Below are 21,109 nucleotides of genomic sequence, written 5' to 3'. Positions count from 1 at the left end.
AAAGAAAGGAAAAAAAAAAGGAATGCAAATCAACAATAAGAAGAAATGAACAATTGATACATGCAAAAACAGGAACTAATCTCAATGCTCATCAAAGGAAGCAAAAAAAAAAAAAGAGTACATACCATAGGATTGCATTTGTATAAAATTACAAAAAATATAGACTAATATATAGATACAGAGCAAATCAGAGGTGCCTGAGATTAGGGGGAAGGAGAAGTATAGGCAAAACAAAGGGCTAAAAAAGATTATGAAAAGTGCTTCGCGCGGTGGCTCATGTCTGTAATCCCAGCAGTTTGGGAGGCCGAGATGGATGGATCACTTAAAGTCAGGAGTTTGAAAGCAGTCTGGCCAACATGGTGAAACCTCGTCTCTCCTAAAAATGCAAAAATTAACCGGGTGTGGTGGTGTGCGGCTATAATCCTAGCTCTTCGTAGGGCTGAGGCCCCTTCGCTTGAACCCAGAAGGCAGATATGACAGTGACCCGAGATCAAGCCACTGCACTCTGCCTGGGTGACAGAGCAAGGCTCTGTCTCAAAAAACAAAAAAAGGCATGAGGAATCTTTTGGTAGTTGGTTATGTTTATTATATTGATTGCAATGATGGTTTCAAGGTGACAGTATACCTGTCATAACTTGTCCAATTACACACCTTAAGTATCTCCCATTTATTAAATGTCAATTATACCTTCAAAAGCTTTTTAAAAAGAAAGGGTGGAAAGAACCGTATTAACTATTTATTAAAACCTTACTAGAAATAGTAGAACACTATCACAAAATAATTATTGTATATATGGAGAAGAGTAAAATACAATCTTTCAATCTTGGATACTTTTAAATTACACTCCAGAATGGTGTGCTAGGATGCATTAGGCAAGAAATAATGTGTCTTCTCATTTTCTCTGTATTTACTGTACAGATATTTACACGGATCTATTTGAGGATATTAGGCACCTTCATTTCCTTTCATTGGTAAAATAGGGTGAGATTTCTAATGAGAAACTTTGCAGCATCATTATTTTTTTGAGAGTATAAAAACTTTCCTTTATTCAGTAAATTATTAGGATATAGGATCAGGAGCTCATTAGAGTAGCTCCACTGTTTCACCAATAGTCCAAGATTCCTTCACCTCTTTCCTTCCTCATTCCTATTGCAAATCACCACAAATCCCTAACTGATACTACCTTCTTAATAATCTGCCAAATGTAGCCACTTCCTTCCACCTCCCTTCCCTTTCTTCCAATAAATGAACTGTCGTGACGGTCAGTTTAGCCAATTAACAATTTTTCTGATTGCCAATTGAAATCCTCCAGTGAACTACACCCAGCAAAATGATCCAGTGATGGTTTTTCCATAATGTTTCTAATGGTGGATACTCTGCAAAGGAAATGTTTGACTTTAAAACCTGATGTGCTTACTATCTCTGCTTGTTTCTGTTCTATATGAGCTCTCTGGCAAATTGGGGACACACAAGTGGCTTGTCTTTACTAAACACAGTGGCAATTGTCAAATATCAAGCAATATACAGGGTATAGAGGTGGAAAGTGAAAAATAAAAGCCTCTCTTTCTCACTGAAGTCTGAAGTCCTTATTTTTAACTGTCTCTGGAGTACCTAAGTCTCTCCTTTTAGAAATTCGGCTTCCTAGATAGAAAAATTTCTACACCAAATTGGGACTGATGTGTCAGCAAGACATTCATTCATATTTCACACTAAGTGCCTGCCATAAGTTATTGTGGTATCCTCATAACAACAGAGAGGATTGCACCATCAAGGCTCTTTCTATGTAGTGAATATACACTTATAGCCTATAACATAATCAATTTCAAATTAGATTTCTCTGAGAGAAAATTTTTCTGGGCAAGGATCTCTTTCTCTCTCTCTCTCTCTCTATCATTATCCCTCTCCCTCTCTCTGCAGAGAGAAGCACACTGCTAGTACAAAGCCCCTGAAAATAACTCTTTACAGTCACCTCCCAATCAATAAGGAGCTTTATTTGCTGCATGTCACACCCTCTGTTCATTGTATTCACAAAGCTGAGTTGGCACAAAAGAGACAGGACAAAGGCCGCCTCAACTCTGAAGGGCTCTGTGCAGGACATCAGAGCCCTGGGCTGGCTCCAACTCTGCTGTTAACTCACTGTGTGGCCATGCCCCTTTTGGGCTTCTGTGTCCTCTGCTTTTAAATGAAGCAGTTGGACCAAGTGATCTCCAAGGGGTGACCAGATTCAGAAATTGTCTATTCCATGATCCTAGACATGAGATAGGTACATGCTATCTGTGGACTGTGCTTCCAATGATTTAGTAGGTGAGACTCAGCCCCCTTTTGAGCTGTGGAGGAGAAAAGCATGAGCACCTTCCAGGATGTTTAGCCACCGGATCTGCATCAGCCTCCTGGTAGGGAATGTTGCTTGTGGACACCATTACCATAGCCACTGATGTGTCATTTAACACGGGTTTAGGGAAGCTGTCAAGGTCTGCCATTTAATAGAAACAAATTTTCCTTTCTATGTTAGTGTATTTCTCCCAATCATCCCACTTTAGCAATGAAATACACTTCCTCAAAGAGAATTCATCAAATATAGATAAATATCTTGCCAAAACATCACCATGACAGGTAGCCTGGTGGTAAAAGAGAATCTGATATAAGAATGGGATTTGACCCCTTGGTGTCCTAGGTCTGCAACTGAAGTAATTATGGTGTTGTGAGTTCTTTTCCTTCCTAGGGCCCCACTTCCTAATCTGTGAAATGGTAAGCATGAGCTAGGTATTACTTAAAGTGTCTTTCAGCACAAATATTCTAACCAGAGATTTACAAATCGGTGGCACCAAGACAACATTCAGCCCGCAGATATGATGTTTGCCCTAGGCTGTGTGAGCCGTGCTGTGTGAGTGTTCTAATTTGAACTTATTGACAACATTTAAAAATGTGAAGTTATTTGAACATTTGGATTATTCACATAATAATCCAGATTTCTGGCTTCTTCTGAAAAACATTAGCCAATCTGGTCACACTGGGCTGAAATTTTTCATGGCAACCTTTAGCTGGAGTTGAATAGCTGCTGACCTTCAGGCAAAGCCTGAATCCTGCAGTTCCTTCATTTCTACCACTTTTGAGATGATCACAGACTGAGATCAAGTGTCAAATCACTGAATATCTGACACCTGGACAGCTTGTCTCATTTATATCCTAATCTATCCAGGCATTTTTGTTTTCAGCTGCTGCTTAGCACTTTTAGGAAAGAAATGGCATGTTCCAAACTTTCTTTGCATCACTAATTCCCTCATTTGGCAATAATATTGGTGGGAGACAGAAACTGGGTCCAATGGAAGCCTGCCTTGGACAAAACCGCTGACAATATCTTGGCTGCCTGGAACCCTCACAGTAATCAACCAACTCTCATCAACCGAGCTTATGCCTCTGGGCAACCCTATCTAGGAGTAAACATCAGGAGCTGGCATTGGTATGTAAATTGGTCACATTATTCCTTGTGAATTCACCAAGTCAGTAACTTCCATGATTTGGGTTTTTCAGATGTGAAATAAATTAATTTCATACATAAGCAAGGTTCCTCCTAGAACTAAAATTCTCTAAAGTAGCACAAATATCTAGACATAGGCTCATATTTAAATATGCCTAGGTTTGTATGTATGCATGTGTGTGTTTCAGAGTTTCTTGCTTTAAAGTACATGTTTTGTGAAAATAGAAACAGCATCTACATCCAGAATCATAACTAGAGATATAAGAACTGTGCCAGGACAAAAATCAGCAGGAAATCTCATCTATAGCTAATGTTCCCTAAGACAGATGTGGTCTCAGATTTCAACAGCAGAATTGACTCAGTGTAGAGAGGGTCACTGACAACTCACAAGGAAGGGTAGGAACCTGTCAAAGAATGTCTGATGCTGGAATCCAAGGCCAGAACAGAAAGTACAAGCAAGGATCAGCACTGTGGCTGTGTCTGTCTATGCACTAATAAATGCTGCCAAAGGCCTTCCTTCTCCCCTTCTAGGTACTAATTTTATTAGGAAGTTTTAGCCCTGTGTTATCTTAAAGAAGACATTGATACTTTACTACTTGATATCTGAAACTGTATTCCAGCTCAACCTTCCAAATGAGATTCTTGCTGTGAAGCCTCTCTGGGCTAAAGGGCCCAAACTGTCAAATGGGTATCCAACCTCTACACACTGGGAATACTGCAACTCAGACAGGCTTGATTGAAATCCCAACTCTGCCATGCACTAGGTGTGACCTTGAGGGAGTTACCAAAACTTTCTGAGCCTCAGTTTTCTCCCCTGTAAAATGGGGATGATAATAATGCCCTCCCCATGATTTATGTAAGAATGGAGCTACTCTAAGTCAGGTGCTTAGCACAGTGTCTGAAATTTTCTCAGCCAATATTCTTCGTCTTTTTTTTTTTTTGCTATGAAACCCTTTCAAATCAATCTTTACTACTAATAATAATATCCATTTTTAAGTTTCTTGACTGTGCTAATCACATTCAATATCCACAACTCTGAGAGATGGGTACTATTTTTATTGCCATTTAAGATGAGGAAACTGTCTCATTATGCTTAGAAACTTATCCCAAGTCAGAGCCCAACTAGAAACCCTGCCTAATTGCAAAGTCTCTACTTTTAATGATGACTCTATGCTACTTCCATCAAATAACCTGTCAACAACACTGAGAAGAGCATATGAGAGGCAATTCTCCTCTCATGTGGCTGAGCGAATGAAGGTTTCCATATAGGAATTCAATACGAATCTGTGGCTGACAATGAAAAGGACTACTCAGTTCCCTGTGCATTTTAAAGGTCAATTCGTTTTTGAAATTTTGTGGGTTTTTTTCCCACTGGATTTACTCATTCTTAAATTCATACCATCTTCCAAAACTTGATTCTACAATATTCTCTTGAATTTTAAAACCTAGTTGAATTGAAGGGGGGAGTTCATGCTGTTGAGAAGAAAACTGGCACCCCTGCTATCCAGAAGTGTTCTGTAAAGGACTCTTTTTAATATGTAAAGGAATTAGAATATCTCTTAGTATATGTATTAATATACATATTGGCTACATATATTTGTAGAAACCAGGAGTCACTATTACCCAGAACATTTAGCCCCATCAAATGTCCAATTGGATCTGAAACAAAAATTCCCTTGGAATAAAATAGGCCACATTTGTCAGAAACTGACTCCCCAACTCTGTGTGAGCCACCCCGCCTCATCCTCAGCCTTGTTTTTTTTTTTTTTTTTTTCCCTTCTCTGCAGTCAGCCTGACTTTGGCAAGCAGTCAAGAAGTGAACAAGAGAGATGGAAGTGCTCTGGGTATCTGACCCCTTACTGGCCACTCAACCATGCAAGCTGTGAAGCCCAGTTAAAAAAAAAAAAAATGTTGCCTTTCTTTTCCTCTCACCCCCTAACGAACTGCCTCTTTCTCTTCCCCACCATCACAGAAGGAAAACAATCAAAAGCATTAGTATTCCCGTGAAAAGGGCCAGTCACACAGGGGATGACTGCAAGCCCTTCGTAACCACTCCAGGACGCTGCCAGGGCCTGAGAAGGAACAAACTCCAATTGCTCCAGTTCAAACTGGTCCTGGCCTGGTCAGACGGAGGAGACAGAGCAGTGATTCACAGCAGGACGTGGTACTTGCTGACTGACCATTCTCTCAGGACTCACTAGGGTCTCTTCTCTGACGAGATGATACCTGGTGTGCAAGTCTCCTTTTAGAAATGCATAGATTCTGTTATATATTTCTTTTCTTGTTGGTCTCCTAAGAACAACTGGAAGCTCTTACCTAACCTGAAGTGTCTCCTTGTGTTGCTTTCAGGAATTGGGACACTCACCCAGGACACACTATGGTGCTTCAGCCAAGTGAAAGGCACTATCGAGATTGGGACCACAGAAGGTAGGAGAAATCCCCACACCCTTTTCCTTGCCTCCTTGGGAGTTTGTGCTGGTTTCAAAATTAAACACTTTCATCTTTGCTTTCACGAATCTAAGTCCCCACACACCCCAGAATTGCATTCTAAGCTAGAAATGGATTTAATAACTTCTTTCTCTCTTTCTCTCCTGTTTTTTTTTTTTTTTTTTTTTTTTTTTTTTTTTTTTTTTTTTTTTTTTTTTTTCTGTTGGTATTTATTTTATTCCTACCAATGAGGCAGCACTGAAATGAACTTTCAGTAAAATAGGTTTGCAGAGACAGGCTAAACTGGGCAAGTCTTGTTTCAGGATGGTCATCAGCGCTGTAGAATTCTGAGTCCAAACATTTTAAGACTGTCAGCCATAATTCTCTCCCTTCCATTCTATGTGGAGGACCATTGGCAATACATGAAGTGCAGAGGGAGACTGAAGAATTCAAGTCTGGTCATATGACTTATGGGAACATTGAATCCCAATCTTAGCATATAATTGCCTTTCTGGTTCTCAGGAGACTTTCCTATTCCAGGGCCCTTTACCTGGGATAATGCATTAGTTTTTCTCCTCCTGAAGAACTGTTTTTCTTTATTTTCTTCTTTTATAAGCCTGGGCTTGGAGACCTCCATGACTCTCCCTAAGGGTGTCTGCATTACAAAACACTGGATGATAGGCAATCGGAAGGAACTAGAATAGCACTTCTGGGTGTTTTAAATCATGGTTTAGCACTTCTAGCAGAATGCAGTAGGGCTTGCCTGAAACAGATTTTGCTGCTTTGATGGTAGCTTTAGATTTTAGATGTGGTATAACACAGGTGTAAAACTAGTTTTAAAGAATGATGAAGTGAACAATTGACAGGATTGAACACTATACTCAAACTAACATGCATAAATGCATGTGAACTTCAGGTCATTCTGTAGCACTTCAATTCTGAGTAAAAGATAATTCGAGCAAAAATTAATCTGAGCAATTTGGAAAAGGTAGTTTATTTACAATCTTGCTATAATTCCTTTGTAGAGAATCTAATAGTGGGTGATCGAAAACCAAATACTCTATGTTTACAAAGTAGGAGAAAGCACACTAAAATAAATTAATAAATAAATCTATATAAAATTACATTTAAAAGAAATTGACATAATGTTTGCACATAGTTATAAGGTAGAGTGTGATGTTTCGATATGTGTATATTGTGTAATGATATTAAACCAAGATGATTAGCATATACATTACCTCATACATTTATTATTTCTTTGTGGTAAGAAGATTCTAAATCCTCTCTCTCTTTTGAGATATACCATATGATATTGTTAACCATACTCACCCTACTGTGCTAAAGAACAAAACTGATTCCTCAGATCTATTACTTTATATTTATTGACCAATCTCTTTCCATCTTCCTACCACCCCCCCAGGCCTCTGGTAACCACTATTTACTATTCTCTACTTCAATGAGATCGACTTTTTTAGTTTCCTCGTATGAGTGAGAAAATGTGGTATTTGTCTGTGCCTGGCTTATTTCACTTAATATAATGCCTTTCACGTTTATCCATGTTGCCACAAATGACAGAATTTTATTCTTTTTTATGGCTGAGTAATATTCCATTGCATATATATGTGTGTTTGTGTGTATAATATATATATAAAAAACTGTATGTATCCATCTGTTTATGGACACTTAGGTTGTGTCCATAATTTGGCTATTGTGACTAGAGCTGCAATAAACATGGGAGAGCAGATTTCTCTTCTATGTACTGATTTTATTTTGTAAATATAGACCAAGTAGTGGGATTACTGGATCTAATATTATATTTGTATATAGCATCCTCTATTTTTTAGATGAATTGCCAAATAGAGCCTTACAAAAGATCCTTCTAAAGCCCCTATGAAGACAGATAGAAACTATCAATCCCATTTTATGTCACCTAAAAAAAAGAATTTTGGGTGTCTTCTATATGACAGCACTGTGCTAGACATTAGAAATTTTTTTAAAAGGGAAAGAAAAAAAATGACCTACTCTCTAACCTCATGGATCTTAAGAAAAGGAAGCTCAAGTGAATACATTGTTTTAAATCTTGGCCATGATTCAAAATCATTTGAACTTTTTAAACAATAGAGACTCCCAGGTCTCCAAGAGCTTCTAAGTTAGAGTTTCAAGAGTCAGGGTGATACAGTGTGTGTTAGTTTACCCAGTTAATTCTAATGTAGTGGACTAGCATTGGGCATCACAAGGCTAAAGGACTTGTTCCAAGTAATCCATTATTCTCTCACTCTGCACTTAAATCTTGTCCTTGTGACTGGCTTCCCATCAATTATGAGAATTCTGAGTGTCTGCTGTAACTATAGGTCTTACCAATTGCAGACTTATTATTTGCTTAAGACAAATTATTAAGATAATACAGATACAGCATTGGCCACAGTGCTCAATACTTTGTAAGTACTCGATATTTGTAAGCTATTATTATAAATATTATTATAATTAGACCTTCATTCTAAATTAGTCTTCACCAAAACCTTATGACAGGTAAGAATTTTTATTCCCACATTACCTATGAGGATATTGAAGTCAAGCAAACAAACAAAAAATATTAAGTACATTGCCAAAGGCACTATAGCTTATAAATGGATGAGGCAGTTTTCAAACCTAGTCTTTGGCACTCCAAAGCCCCTGCTTTTTAAACATTGTTTTGAAAATAGAGACTCTGACTTAGTAGTCTGGAGTGAGGGCCTGGAATGTGCATTTTACACACATGCCCTTAGATGATCATTATGAATACACATGAACTGAAGATAGGTTGAAATGTTTACTGTGCATAATACAAAAGTAGCCTGCTTGAACTGACTGTTAGTTGGGTCACAGTCAGGATCAAAATGACAATCGATCCCTATTTTGTATGAAAAATGCACTTTAAAATAGTGAATAAAGGGAGAAACTTTTTTAAAAGAAGAATTAAGTTGGTCACAAACACACAGCCACTGGCATGGAGGTTCCCTAGCCAACATATCTTAGATGTCATTTAACCTCCACTAACACTGCCTCAATGGAAGTTGAATATTTGTTGAGTGAATTAATAAAAGACTTTCGCTTGTTACTCGTTAAACATCAGGTTTCCTTTGGTTTAATTGGCATAATCTACCCAAGTTAATTCTCTATACGATCAAAGTCAATAAAAATTATTCAGCTTTCCCTTCCATGTTACTTATTCCTATTACTAGCTTTTTCTATTTCAGTTCTATCACTTTCTAGCTAGTTACCTTGGCAAGTTAATGTCTCCATGCTTCAGTTTTCCTCATGTGCAGAATGGAGATAATAGTATAGTTACCCATTATGGCTATAAGGGCTAGGAGGGGGTGTGTGTGTATGTATACACAAATACATATATGTATATATATTATATATATGCATACATATATGTGTATAATATACATATGTGATACATATATAATATATAATATACATATATAATACATATAAAATATATATTACATATTATATATAACACACATATATATTAATATATGTAACATATACAATACACATATAATATATGTCATATATAATATATATTAGACCATTACCAATAGATTGTTATAAGATGTTCAATTTGCATCTTGGTGCAAGATACTTATGTGCATCTTGGGTATCAAGTAGTAGACTAGAATTTTTTCACATGTCAAATTATTCTGTAGGGCTTTAAATGAATTATACTATGAATTCAACAATAAGCATTTGGTGAGTGCTTACTGTATCCAGGGTACTGTCTCAGAAAGTAAGAAGGTTGTAAAGATAAATAAAATATAGTCCAAGTTCTCAAGAAATGTACCATTGAAGAGGAGACAGAGTATGGCCTGGAAGAGCAAAGCATCACATCAAATAAACACAAGGTAAAATGAGCTGCAGATAAAAGTACTTAGGCTAAAGACTACAATGCTTTGACTACCAGAGAGGTAGGAATCTCACACATTTGGTGGAGAAAAATCGACTTGTGGGAAGAAAACATTTGAGACAAACCATAAATAATTTTAAAACATAACATTTATTCTTTTATTTTCTGATTACTAAAACAATATATTCTCAGTGTAGAAAAGTTTAACCAATAAAATCAGAAAATAAATGTCATTCAGAATCCCACAACCCACAGATTAGCATTGTTAAAATTTATGGTATATTTTCTAACCTCTTGATTATGCATATATGGTCATTAATTGATTCAGTCAAGAAACAAGTACTGTGTGTCAAATACTGTGCAAGGAATTGGTTAGTTTACATCAAACAATATCCATATTTTTTTTTTTTTTACCAAAATGGAGTCATAATGGAAATACTATTTTGTAAACGGATGTTTTTACTTAAGAATGTATAGGATCATCTTTTGTATAATAAGAGGTACATATACCCTAGTTTATTTACCTAGATTTTCAATATTTATAACATTGTTATGAACACCTAATAGTAAAATCTTTACATTTATCCAGGAAAAGTAGTGTGATATAGTGATTAAGAGCATATGTTTCACAGTTAAAAATACCTGGTTCAAATTTAGCTTCACTACTTATGGGCATGGAGTAAGTTACCTCAAATTTTTCATGATTCTATTTCCTGATATGTAAAATTGGGATAATAAAAGCTATCTTGAAGAACTCTTATGATAATATAATTAAATATATATTTTAAACAACATAGCACATAGACATGATTCAGTAATCATGATTAGCTACTGTGATTATATCACTGGGACACATTCTCAAAAATAGCATTCCTTGGGCTCTATAGGAAGTCTTACGAGAGACAATGTGGCTTTATTAGAGCGGCGAAGGTGCAGATGAAGAGATAACAGGCTCCAGGCTTGTTTTGGAGGCAATAGGCTGCATTTTAGGGGAGAAGTAAACTAAGGAATTAAGATAGTTTTCAGGTTTTAGCTTTGAACAACTGGGTGGTTGGTGGGCACCAGTTACTAACACCAGGAAACCTGAAAAAGAAAGATATTTGGGGAGAAAAATCATGAGCTTTGTTTTGAACATAATTAATATGAAGTAGCTATGAGGTACAAAGTATAAACATCAAGAAGGAAGTTGTATGTATCTATATGAGTCATATATATGTCTTAGAGAGACAATCTCAGGGATAGATGTAGAACCTGGGGAGGCCTCAGCATGCAGATGGTGTTTGGAACCATTGAACTGAATGAGATCACATAACTTATGCAAATCATGTGGACATGCAGTCAACAATTTTGATGACCTAAACTTTCACTGTTATGCTGGTGGTTAGGATGCCATAAAAACATTGTTGACTTAGTGGAGTTACTGGAAGACACTTACACATTTAAAGATTCTGATTTACCATGTGCAATGCTTGTATTTGATTTGCTTAGCAGGCGTATTTCATGTAACATATGATTTTATTGCGTGAAATTTTACATTATTTCATCATTAGAAGTACTTTATATGGTAGAAATTGCCCACTCGATATCAGATACCTTCTTGAGACTTAGTGTCTGATTTTGTACATGGGAAAAAGAATTATCTGATGCAGTTTCTGTTTTTATTCCAACTACAGCATATAAGCATTTTCTTTCCGATACTGCAATTCTAGGGTGCTTTGTTTGTTCCTCATTCTGCAGTTCTTTGATGTCTGTCAACACAGGTCACTTCATCTTATTCATGGGAAATAATTGTGATATTTATTCTGTTTTGCTACATGGGCATAACATTTTTTTTCCTTCCCTCCCTCTGAAAAGATCACTCATGTAGAGGGAAGGATGAGGCATTCTATCAATTGTGCTTTCTAATGAGAGAAAAACATCAATGTGACTGTTGATGTGAGGTGTATTTCATATACCCTAAAGTAAAAGCCAACAACTGTGACTTCCTTGCAAAGAGGAATCCTCTAACTATAACATTTGCAATAATGTTTCATTTTGCATGGATGTTTAAGTAATCTGAGGATTACAGGAATGATTTTTCAGCTTTCTTTCAGTGATTGTGACTCTTTGCTGTCAACAGAAAAAAAAAAAAAAAAAACCAATTGGGTTGTCTCAAAGCAGTATAAACACTTGTGACCTTCACCTCATTTTATAGAAAGAAGTCTGTGATTGACAAATAACCTTTCTTAGAGGTTTAGATGTTTAGTTACAATAATTGTAACTTCACCCCACAGATCATAGCCTAAATGATAGAAAACGGAGCCTTACTTGCCTTGCTCTTCCCACTCCTGAATACAGGGTGAAGGGCTGGCACTGAGAAGAATTCCCATTTCAGGAAGAAGGAATCCTGTCTTTTTGGACAGAAGCTTTCTAAATCAATAACTCAAGGAGATTTTTAATTAGGCACCAATTTGAAATCAGATAATCCCTCACTTTCAACTTGGTTCAGCTACCCAGTTAGTGATCTTAGACAGGACACTAAATGATTTTCCAACATTATTGTGCATATGAATACCTTGGGAAGGGTGTTAAAATGCATATTACTAGATTCTACCTCTAGAGATTCTGATTCACTAGGTCTGGGACAGAGTCAAAGGATCTGCATATTTCACAAGCATCCCAAATAATTATTTTTATTTATTTATTTTTTGGTTTTTTTTTTTTTTTTTTTGAGATGGAGCCTTGCTCTGTCACCTAGGCTGGAATGCAGTGGCGCGATCTCAGCTCACTGCAACCTCCACCTCCCGGGTTCAAGTAGTTCTCCTGCCTCAGCCTCCTGAGTAGCTGGGATTACAGGCACCCGCCACTATGCCCAGCTGTTTTTTGTATTTTTAGCAGGGACGGGGTTTCACCATATTGACCCAGCTGCTCTCAAACTCCTGACCCGTGATCCACCTTCCTCAGCCTCCCAAAGTGCTAGGATTACAGGCAGGAGCCACTGCACCTGGCCCATCCCAAACAATTCTAATAGTTTGATCCAAGAGGCACATTGAGAAATTCTGTTCTTTCTTTCCTTACATCAGAGGGCTATTCTAAGAGCAGAGAAGACAGAAAATCTGCAGGTGTTTTGAGTGCATTTAAAGGAAACAAGAATGCCAATAAATGTGAGATACTGTGCAGCCAAGTTCTCTGCCTCGGCCACTGAAGGGAGTGAAAACCTTTCCTCTGTGTGTGAAAAAGAAGTGGAGATCTCTTCTCTGCACCCAGTGGGCTACAAGGGAATTTCCTATGCAGCTTCACTTTGCATGGCGCTCCAATCTGCCAGAAGAAAAATTGGACTGATTATGAACAAGTTGTGCAAGATGAAAGCATTTTTTCTCAGCTGTGATGGAGAATGTTTTGATGTGAGAAGGCTTGCTGTACTCTGCAGGTGGGCTGGTGAGAACTGAGCTCTGGAGGAAGAGAAGCAGGTTCTTTGCATAACACTGAAGGCAAACATCCTGTTCTCTTTGTAAGCATTAGGTAATTAAATATTTCCTAGCCAAGAAAGAGAAGAAAACTGTGACTATTTATTTCTCCTCTTCCTTAATGCCAATCACTTTAAATGTGTTTAATTAAAAAATATTTATGGAGCACCTAGTATGTGCTAGGCACTGGGCTGGACGATGAGGTCAGTCATGGACAAAACACTGTTGCTCCCCTCCATTAAGCACTGTACACTTTGCTGATGGCATCACCACATGGTTTTTAATGACAATCCAATGTGATTGTGGAGCGTGCTAGAAAAAGAGTAAGTCACCCAACCCACACTGGGAACAGAGCAGGGAAGCCTTGCTAGAGTAAGATTGGCTAGACTGGAAGCCAATCTGAGACCTAAAGTAGAAATAGGAATTAGCTAGGACTTCTGGGTACATAGACACACATTTTATTCATGGTTCAATTATTCTCATGTGCTATTTGCTCAGGTTCCCTGGGTGATCGCCAACTTGGGAGGATGAAAGGATATGTTAATAAGATCTTTGAAAGTGCTGCACAATACCTGGGCAGGGTAAAGTAATGATGATGATAATTCTGTTTAATCAGGCTTCATGAGATCAGATTCCTTAATAATTGCTTTCAACATGTTATCTCATTCCACCTTTGCTGCAACACTAAGATATGAGGCAGGTGCCAGCTTAAGCCCATTTTACGGTGGAGGAAATTGAGACTCAGAAAGTTTAACAACATATCCATTTGCACACCAGTCTGACCTCAGAGTTGGTATTCTCAACTACTGTGATAGAGCACTCCTGGCAAGTAACCTGACACCAAGCAGGGGCTTAATAAATATTTATTGAATGAATATAGCCTTCAGTAACTAATAAATGTCAACCAACCAAAAAACATCAATATTACTATTAATACAACAATAACGGATATTTTAAAGAATGAAAAGCTCATTCAAAACAATCCATTATAGATACACAGAACTTTTCTAACTTTAACATATGTGGATAATATATATCCTATAACCCATAGGAGATAACTAGAATGGATCTTATAATCCCGCATTGCAGACAAAAAGATAGTATAGATATTATAGATAGTAGACCTAATTTTCTTCATAAATATGAGGAGGTGAAGGCAGCTAGAGATAAGTTTTAAATTGCCCAAGGTCTTATAGAGTCCAGAAGCCAAATTTTTGAATCCTACACCAACAATTTTTTTACTGCTCATCTTCCGCTAGATGCACAGACTGTAAGTTTAAGATATGGTTGACTGTCTTGAAACTGCAGGGCACAGGACATCAAGGCAACTCAAGGGAAATCCATCGTGTTTTCAAGATGCTTTCAGTTGCAACAGAAAATTGCTATCAAAATATCTGGAACAGTAAAAGAATGACCTCTTCTGCAAATATCTACTGAGCACTTACTATGTGCTTGGCATTCTAGGCCCTGGAGATTCAATAGTGGAGGGGCTAAATAATAGATATAATAAACAAGTGGAATATAAAATATGAGGCTACAAATGCAAGAAAATAAACCAACAGGGGGTGCAGGGATATGGTGTTCTCTTTTAAATATGATGGTCAAGACTTCATGCAAAAGATGACATTTGAGCAACGATTTGAAGAAGGCAAAAAAAAAAAAAAAAAAAAAAAATCGTCATGTGAATATCTGGGGAGTAGAGTTCCAGATAGAGGGAATAGCCAGTACAAATGTCCTGAGGCAAGAGCTCATCTGGTATGTTTAAGGACTGGACTTGTGGCCAGTGTGTCTGAAGTTGAGCAGGCAGAGAAAGAAGTTGTGAAAGATGGAGACAGATGATGGCAGACAGATGCAAGACAGGGACCTTATAACCCATTATAAATAGTTGGACTCTTGCCTGAATGAAATAGAGAGCCACTAGTAGAAAAACGCTCTTTCTAGCAGCAGCTCGATTAAGGGACCACTGTCAGAAGCAGGAATCGGTTGAAAGGTTATTGCAATAATACAGTGTTTCACATAATAAGTCACAAGGTGGGGAGCCCCCGAGCTGATAAATTCCCTAGGTGAAGCGCAGCTTAGAGGACTCGGATCCTCTCCATCTCCCTGCCTTGCTGTCTTTGGAATGTCAGCTTTGTCCCAAGACAACTGCTGCAATTCTAGGCGTCACACTCAGATAAACCAACAACGTCAAGTGAAAGGACATTCTGATTTTTTTTTGAATAAAGGAACCTTTTCCCTCTGATAGCCCTAGAAAATTTCTTTTGATGTCCCCTTTGCCACAGTCTAAGTCAGATACCCACTTCTGTTTTTGTTGTTGTTGTTGTTTTTGAGACAGTGTCTCGCTCTGTCCCCAGGCTGGAGTGCAGTGGCGCAATCTCGGCTCACTGCAATCTCCACCTCCCAGCAGATGCCCACCTCTAAGCCATCCATTGGCAAGGAGAATGGGATTAACATAACTAGCTTTATACAAATAGGCTTGCATCTGAGTTTGGAATAGGATCATCATCCCTGAGTGGAGGATGCCACAACAGAATCTAGGCTTTGCAGCAAGGAATGAGGATGCGATTCAAGGTAGTCCAACAATAGTATCAGCTACAGGAAAAAGAGACAGATAAGGCTTAACCAGTTCTATTGCTACCACTGTGCAAAGGGTGGTGGGTCATTGTCTTGTTCTTGGGTAAACATTTGGCTCAGGCAAATCCAGACACCAAGCTTCTCTAGACTGACTTGTCTTGAAGCTGAGGCCTGAGGTGTGTGAGAAGAGCACTTGGGTTTTTGTAAATGTTGCTCATTAAGCAGGCTCAGCATCATTCTACTTACTGCCTATGTTATTAGTTAATGGAATTTAAAAGCCAAGAATAAATAATTAAGCACATGGACATTGTGGGGTGGTTCCTGTTTATTTGCTCAAGGTTTCAGTAAACATTATGCCTTTTTCTTAGTATATTTATTTTTAGTCTATCATATAGAGCTTTAAAAAAGAGAGTATAACTAACTTTATACCAATTTGGTTGGAGTTAAGAATATTGCATTTTATTCATCCATTTATTCAGTAAATATATATTGGACAGTAGGTGTTGGAAACACAGCAGCCCTCGAAATAGCTACGGTCTGTGGTATTAATGGAGCTCACATTCTAGTGCAGAAGTGGACACTGGAAAATGCAAGCTTACAAAGACACAAGATATTTTCCAATGATGACACATGCTATAAAGAATATAAAGTGGGCCTGGTGTGGTGGCTCAACCTGTAATCCCAGCACTTTGGGAGGCTGAGGCAGGCAGATCACAAGGTCAGGAGTTCGAGACCAGCCTGACCAACATGGTGAAACCCCGACTCTACTAAAAATACAAAAATTAGCTGGGTGTGGTGGCAGGTGCCTGTAATCCCAGCCACTCAGGAGGCTGAGGCAGGAGGATCATTTGAATCCAGTAGGTGGAGGTTGCAGTGAACCAAGATGGTGCCACTGCACTCCAGCCTGGGTGACAGAGCAAGACTCCAACTCATGTGGAAGTGGCTAAATGAGGGAATGGGGAATGCTACATTATTAAATGGCTTTTCTGTGAAGAGTTTTCTGAAGAGGTGACATTTAAGCTAAGACCCAAATAATGAGTAGAAACCATGTTCAAAAAACCCATGGGAACAGTGTTTAGACACAGGAGACAACAAGTGCAAAGACCCTGGACAGAAACAATCCAGGCATGGCCAGAAGGAAGGCCAGGATGCCTGGATCGGTCAGTAGGGGAAGAGTCTATGTTGAAGTCATGGAGGGAAACAGAGGCAGGTTCAGGTGTGTGCTTGCAAGCCATGGTAAATAATTGTGTTTTATTCTGGGTACAATGGGAAGCTTTCAGGATCTAAGCATGGAAGTACTCTGATGTTTTAGGACCTAAATCCTAGGGCATTTCACCTCAATGGAGAATTTTCAGTAACATAATCTTCCTTATAGTTGTATTGTGAAAATTAAACCTCACCTGTAAACTCAACTATTTTCGTTTGTTTTGTTTTTGCTTCCAACGTAGAGGTCTTCATACCTCCCCTCTCGTAGTAAAATGCTGTCTGTGGTCTGAAGCTCACTGTGCTATCTTTGCCCAGGATCACCATCAGAATTTGTAAATGTTACAGTTTTGTTCAGTGCCTAAAAGCAATTTTCAAGGCATTGTTGAGATCACTTAAATTTGGCAGCCTTGAGACCTGACCATGTCCTTTCAGCTTACAGTTTAGGGAACATAAGATCTGTTGTTTTTTCATTTTATTTTTTACTGTGGATGATATTTCCATAATTTTATTAGCTGTTTCTTAAGGGTCATTATTATCTATTGTTTCATGAGTGATTTTTCGGATTACGATTTAAAGCAACCTTTCCCCAAATTATGGCACAGTCATTTGTCCATGTGCACTTCCCACTCTACACCATTAATCAAATATACCAGGTAATTTTATGTTGGCAGGTCTATACCAATGATATTCAAGCAGTAATGATTTCCAAATATTGATATTAAGTGCCTATTTTCCAAGGAAAACTGATGGCAATTTTTTACAGCTTACCATTCACACATGCTTCAGAATTTATGTGCCTCTTCTTTTTTCAGTCAATGATTCATGTAAAGCGCAGTTTCTCATCAGATGTACCTGAGAGAGAATATTTTTCTAAAAAGTATTTTACAGCATGCTGAAGATGTCTTTTAAAAAGATTGCTATTTAGTAGCAGTTTAAACCAAATTCAAGAAACTAAAACAGAAAAAAATAAATAACAAACTTTATTTTAAAACAACGCCAATGTTACTTTTAAAACTTGCATTTTTTTTTCCACATAAAGTAATACTCTTTGTGTTTCTAACAGAAACTTGAGAGCACTGGAAAGACTTTACCACAGTTAAGAGAATGAACTAGAACAGATGGCCTGGGTTTGAATCCCAATGAAACGACTTTCTGTGTCACTTTGAGTAGATTGCATAACTTTATTTTGATTTAACTTCACTTTACTTCTCTGTAAAATGGGAAAATAGTAGTTTCTCCTTCATAGGCTTGACATGAGGATGAAATAAAATAATCTATACAAAGCACAGTGCTTGACACAGAGTGAATGCTAAGTAAATGTTAGCTGTGATGCTAATGAAAACACGGATAACAAGAAAATAAAAATGGCTCATCATTCTACCACCCAGATCATTGTTTTTTTAATGTTTAATATTTGCTTAGTAAACTCTCTCTAAATGAACTTAAAATGGCCATCAGATCCATGTGTTTACTAAAAAGATTATTTACACCTGAGTCCTCACAAAGATTACACTTCATCTTTGGGAAGAGGAATAAACACCTGTAGAGGGTTCTAGGAGCAAATGGAAGGAAATTACAGACAGCTAGTTGTCTCTACATTATCAACAAACATGAACAATTAATTACCACTTCTTACACCTAATCCAAGTATTATTTACCCACATGATGTTAATGAGCAAATAGGAAACTGTGCAATTAAACACTTAGATTCATAGCATGTTGGAATTTGAAGGAATTTCCTTTGAAGGAAACTGGGAGATCTTTTCTGGACGATCTGCCCACTTATAGACGGAGAAGGTGGGGTACAGAAAGGAAAACAGACACAATGAAGTTATGAGTTTCCTCTTCCACATTACTACTTAATGTTTCCACCACTCAGATTCCCCTGTGGCCTTACAGGATTAGAGTCTCTCTTTGATATCCCTTCTGGTGGAAAAACAAAGGAATATTACTTAGCCTGGAAAAAGAAAGAAAGCCTGTCATTTGTGACAACACAGATGAATCTAGAGGACATTATGTTAAGTGAAATAAGCCAGGCACAGAAAGGCAAATGCCAGATGATCTCACATCTGTGGAATCTAAAAAGTCAAGCTCATAGACCAGAGAGTAGAGTGGTAATTACTAGGGGTTGGGGTAAGAGGAGGTTGGGGATACAAAGGATACAAAATTTCAGGTAGACAGGAGGAATAAATTCAAGAGATACACTGTACAACATGGTAACTGCAGTCAATAAGAAAGTATTGTATACTTGAAAATTGCTGAGGAGATTTTTAGTTCTCAGAAGTAAATAATAAGTATGGGAGGTAATGGATATGTTAAAACACCATGTTGTACACTATAAATTTAGACAACTTTTGTCAATAAAAAATGAAAACCTCCTGACCATCAAGCAGATGTTAGCATTTTCTACCTCTATTGTATCAGCCAGATGTTTTCTTTAACCTAGGTGGTGATTAAATGCACAAATATGAAAGGAGGAAAGACAGTATCCTTCCAAGGGCCTTGGTGTGGTCTTTTGGCCAACACCCAGGCTAATCACATCAGCAGAGTGGTTCAGGCTGTGTATTTGGCTGTTGATGAACCCTGGCTTCCCTGGCCTTCTTTAAAGCCTTCCTCAGAAACTGCTGACATTTCCCAGTTTCTCATGGCAAGGGAGGCTTGATGATACCAAAACAAACAAACAAACAAACAAAAAAATCATGATTAGAAATGGCTTTCTAGTAGTCTAAGAAAGGCATTAAGACAGGAGCCATGTCTATCTTATTTGTCTAATACAGTGCCTGGCACTTATTGAAAACTCGATCAGCTTAACACTGAAGGAAAATGATAGTCAGCACGGAGCACATCTAACATTCCAGGTGCTAGGCTCTCGGTGTGTCAAGCACTTTTTAAGGTCTCACTTCTTAGCAGAGGCTGCATGACACCATAGTGAAGAACACAGGCTCCAAAAAGGCTCACCCAGGTTTGCATTCCAGCAAATCTGCTATATGAGTATGGCATTTAATGTATCTGTGCCTCAGTTTCTCCATCTGTAACATGGGGATAATAACTGAAGCTACATCCAGGGCTCTTGTGAGGATTAAGTTAGCTAATACATGTAAAGTATTTACAACGCAGCATGGAATACAGTCAGCATTCAATAAATGCTTGCTCTGTCATTTTTAGTGTTAGCACTAACTTACTCCATAGACCCTGTAAAGGAGATATACCAATACCTAGATTTTGGCAGAGGGAACTGAGATTTGAAGAGCTTAAATGATTGAATGGTTCCTCCAAAACTATCTTTAGTCACCAGAAAACCTATGATTTAAACCTAGAAGGTAAACATTCAAGGGAATCAATAATATTCTATGTGGTGGGTAAGAGAGCAGGCTTAACTACCGGACTTTGGAGTCAGTCTGTCGGGTTTGATTCCAGCCCAAATCAGGACCCTGTTATTACCATGTGTGGGTCCTGGAACAGGTTATTCTGAGCCTTGGAGTCCTGAGAATAATACATCCTATCTCACAGGGGTGTAACAAGATTTAAAGGAGATAATGCTTGTTGGCATTGAGCTCATGGACCCATACTCACCAGGCGCCCCATAAACTCTTTCATTTTTGTCAATAGTAGCAATGGCTGTAGTTAACTCCAGTTGCTTCCTCCAAAAGCCCTCCCAAACACCCAAGAATCGTTCTTGGCTCTGCCTTCCTAACTTCCTTGAACAGCCATACTCATGCACTCTATCACTAAGTCATATGTCATTTTCCCTCTTTTCTCTAACTAGGTCAGTATCTCCAATCCCTCGACCTCACTCCAACCCCATTGCCACTATGTTACTTTGGACACAGTCTTCTCTTCTCTGGATATTGGAGCAGCCTCTTTGGCTTACTCCCACTCTCCTTATTGTCTTGACTACCTCCAGTCTATTCTTCACACTGTATCCAGAGTAGTATCTCCAGTGTGTACATATGTCACTTGCCTCCCAAAAAGCTTCATTAGGTTTCATTGCTCTTAGGATATCCCCAGCCTCACTCACCATTCTCCTCATGTACTCTCTGTTCCATGTGTCCTCTAATGCCATATCCCCCCACCTCCAGCACGACA

General features: G+C 38.2%; 1 protein-coding gene across 4 annotated transcripts in view; it reads left to right on the top strand.

Annotated features, from left to right (window-relative positions):
• The first annotated feature begins 5,428 nt into the window (after positions 1 to 5,428).
• Positions 5,429 to 21,109, top strand: part of PPP2R2B (protein phosphatase 2 regulatory subunit Bbeta) — a 493,312-nt gene continuing 477,631 nt past the window's right edge. Inside the window, exons 1-2 of one of the 4 annotated variants that reach the window (XM_017872305.1) lie at positions 5,429 to 5,707; positions 5,828 to 5,905. In XM_017872305.1, coding sequence (XP_017727794.1) covers positions 5,698 to 5,707; positions 5,828 to 5,905 — 88 coding nt within the window. In that variant the 5' untranslated portion in view covers positions 5,429 to 5,697. The remainder of the gene's footprint in view (positions 5,708 to 5,827; positions 5,906 to 21,109) is intronic. The other 3 variants (XM_017872296.1, XM_017872303.1, XM_017872337.1) reach the window with 3 other exon arrangements.

Source organism: Rhinopithecus bieti, unplaced genomic scaffold, assembly GCF_001698545.2.
Source record: "Rhinopithecus bieti isolate Rb0 unplaced genomic scaffold, ASM169854v2 scaffold_757, whole genome shotgun sequence".
Taxonomy (NCBI): Eukaryota; Metazoa; Chordata; class Mammalia; order Primates; family Cercopithecidae; genus Rhinopithecus; species Rhinopithecus bieti.
The sequence above is the reverse complement of the archived record's forward strand: the minus strand, read 5'-3'. Positions and strand labels throughout refer to the sequence as shown.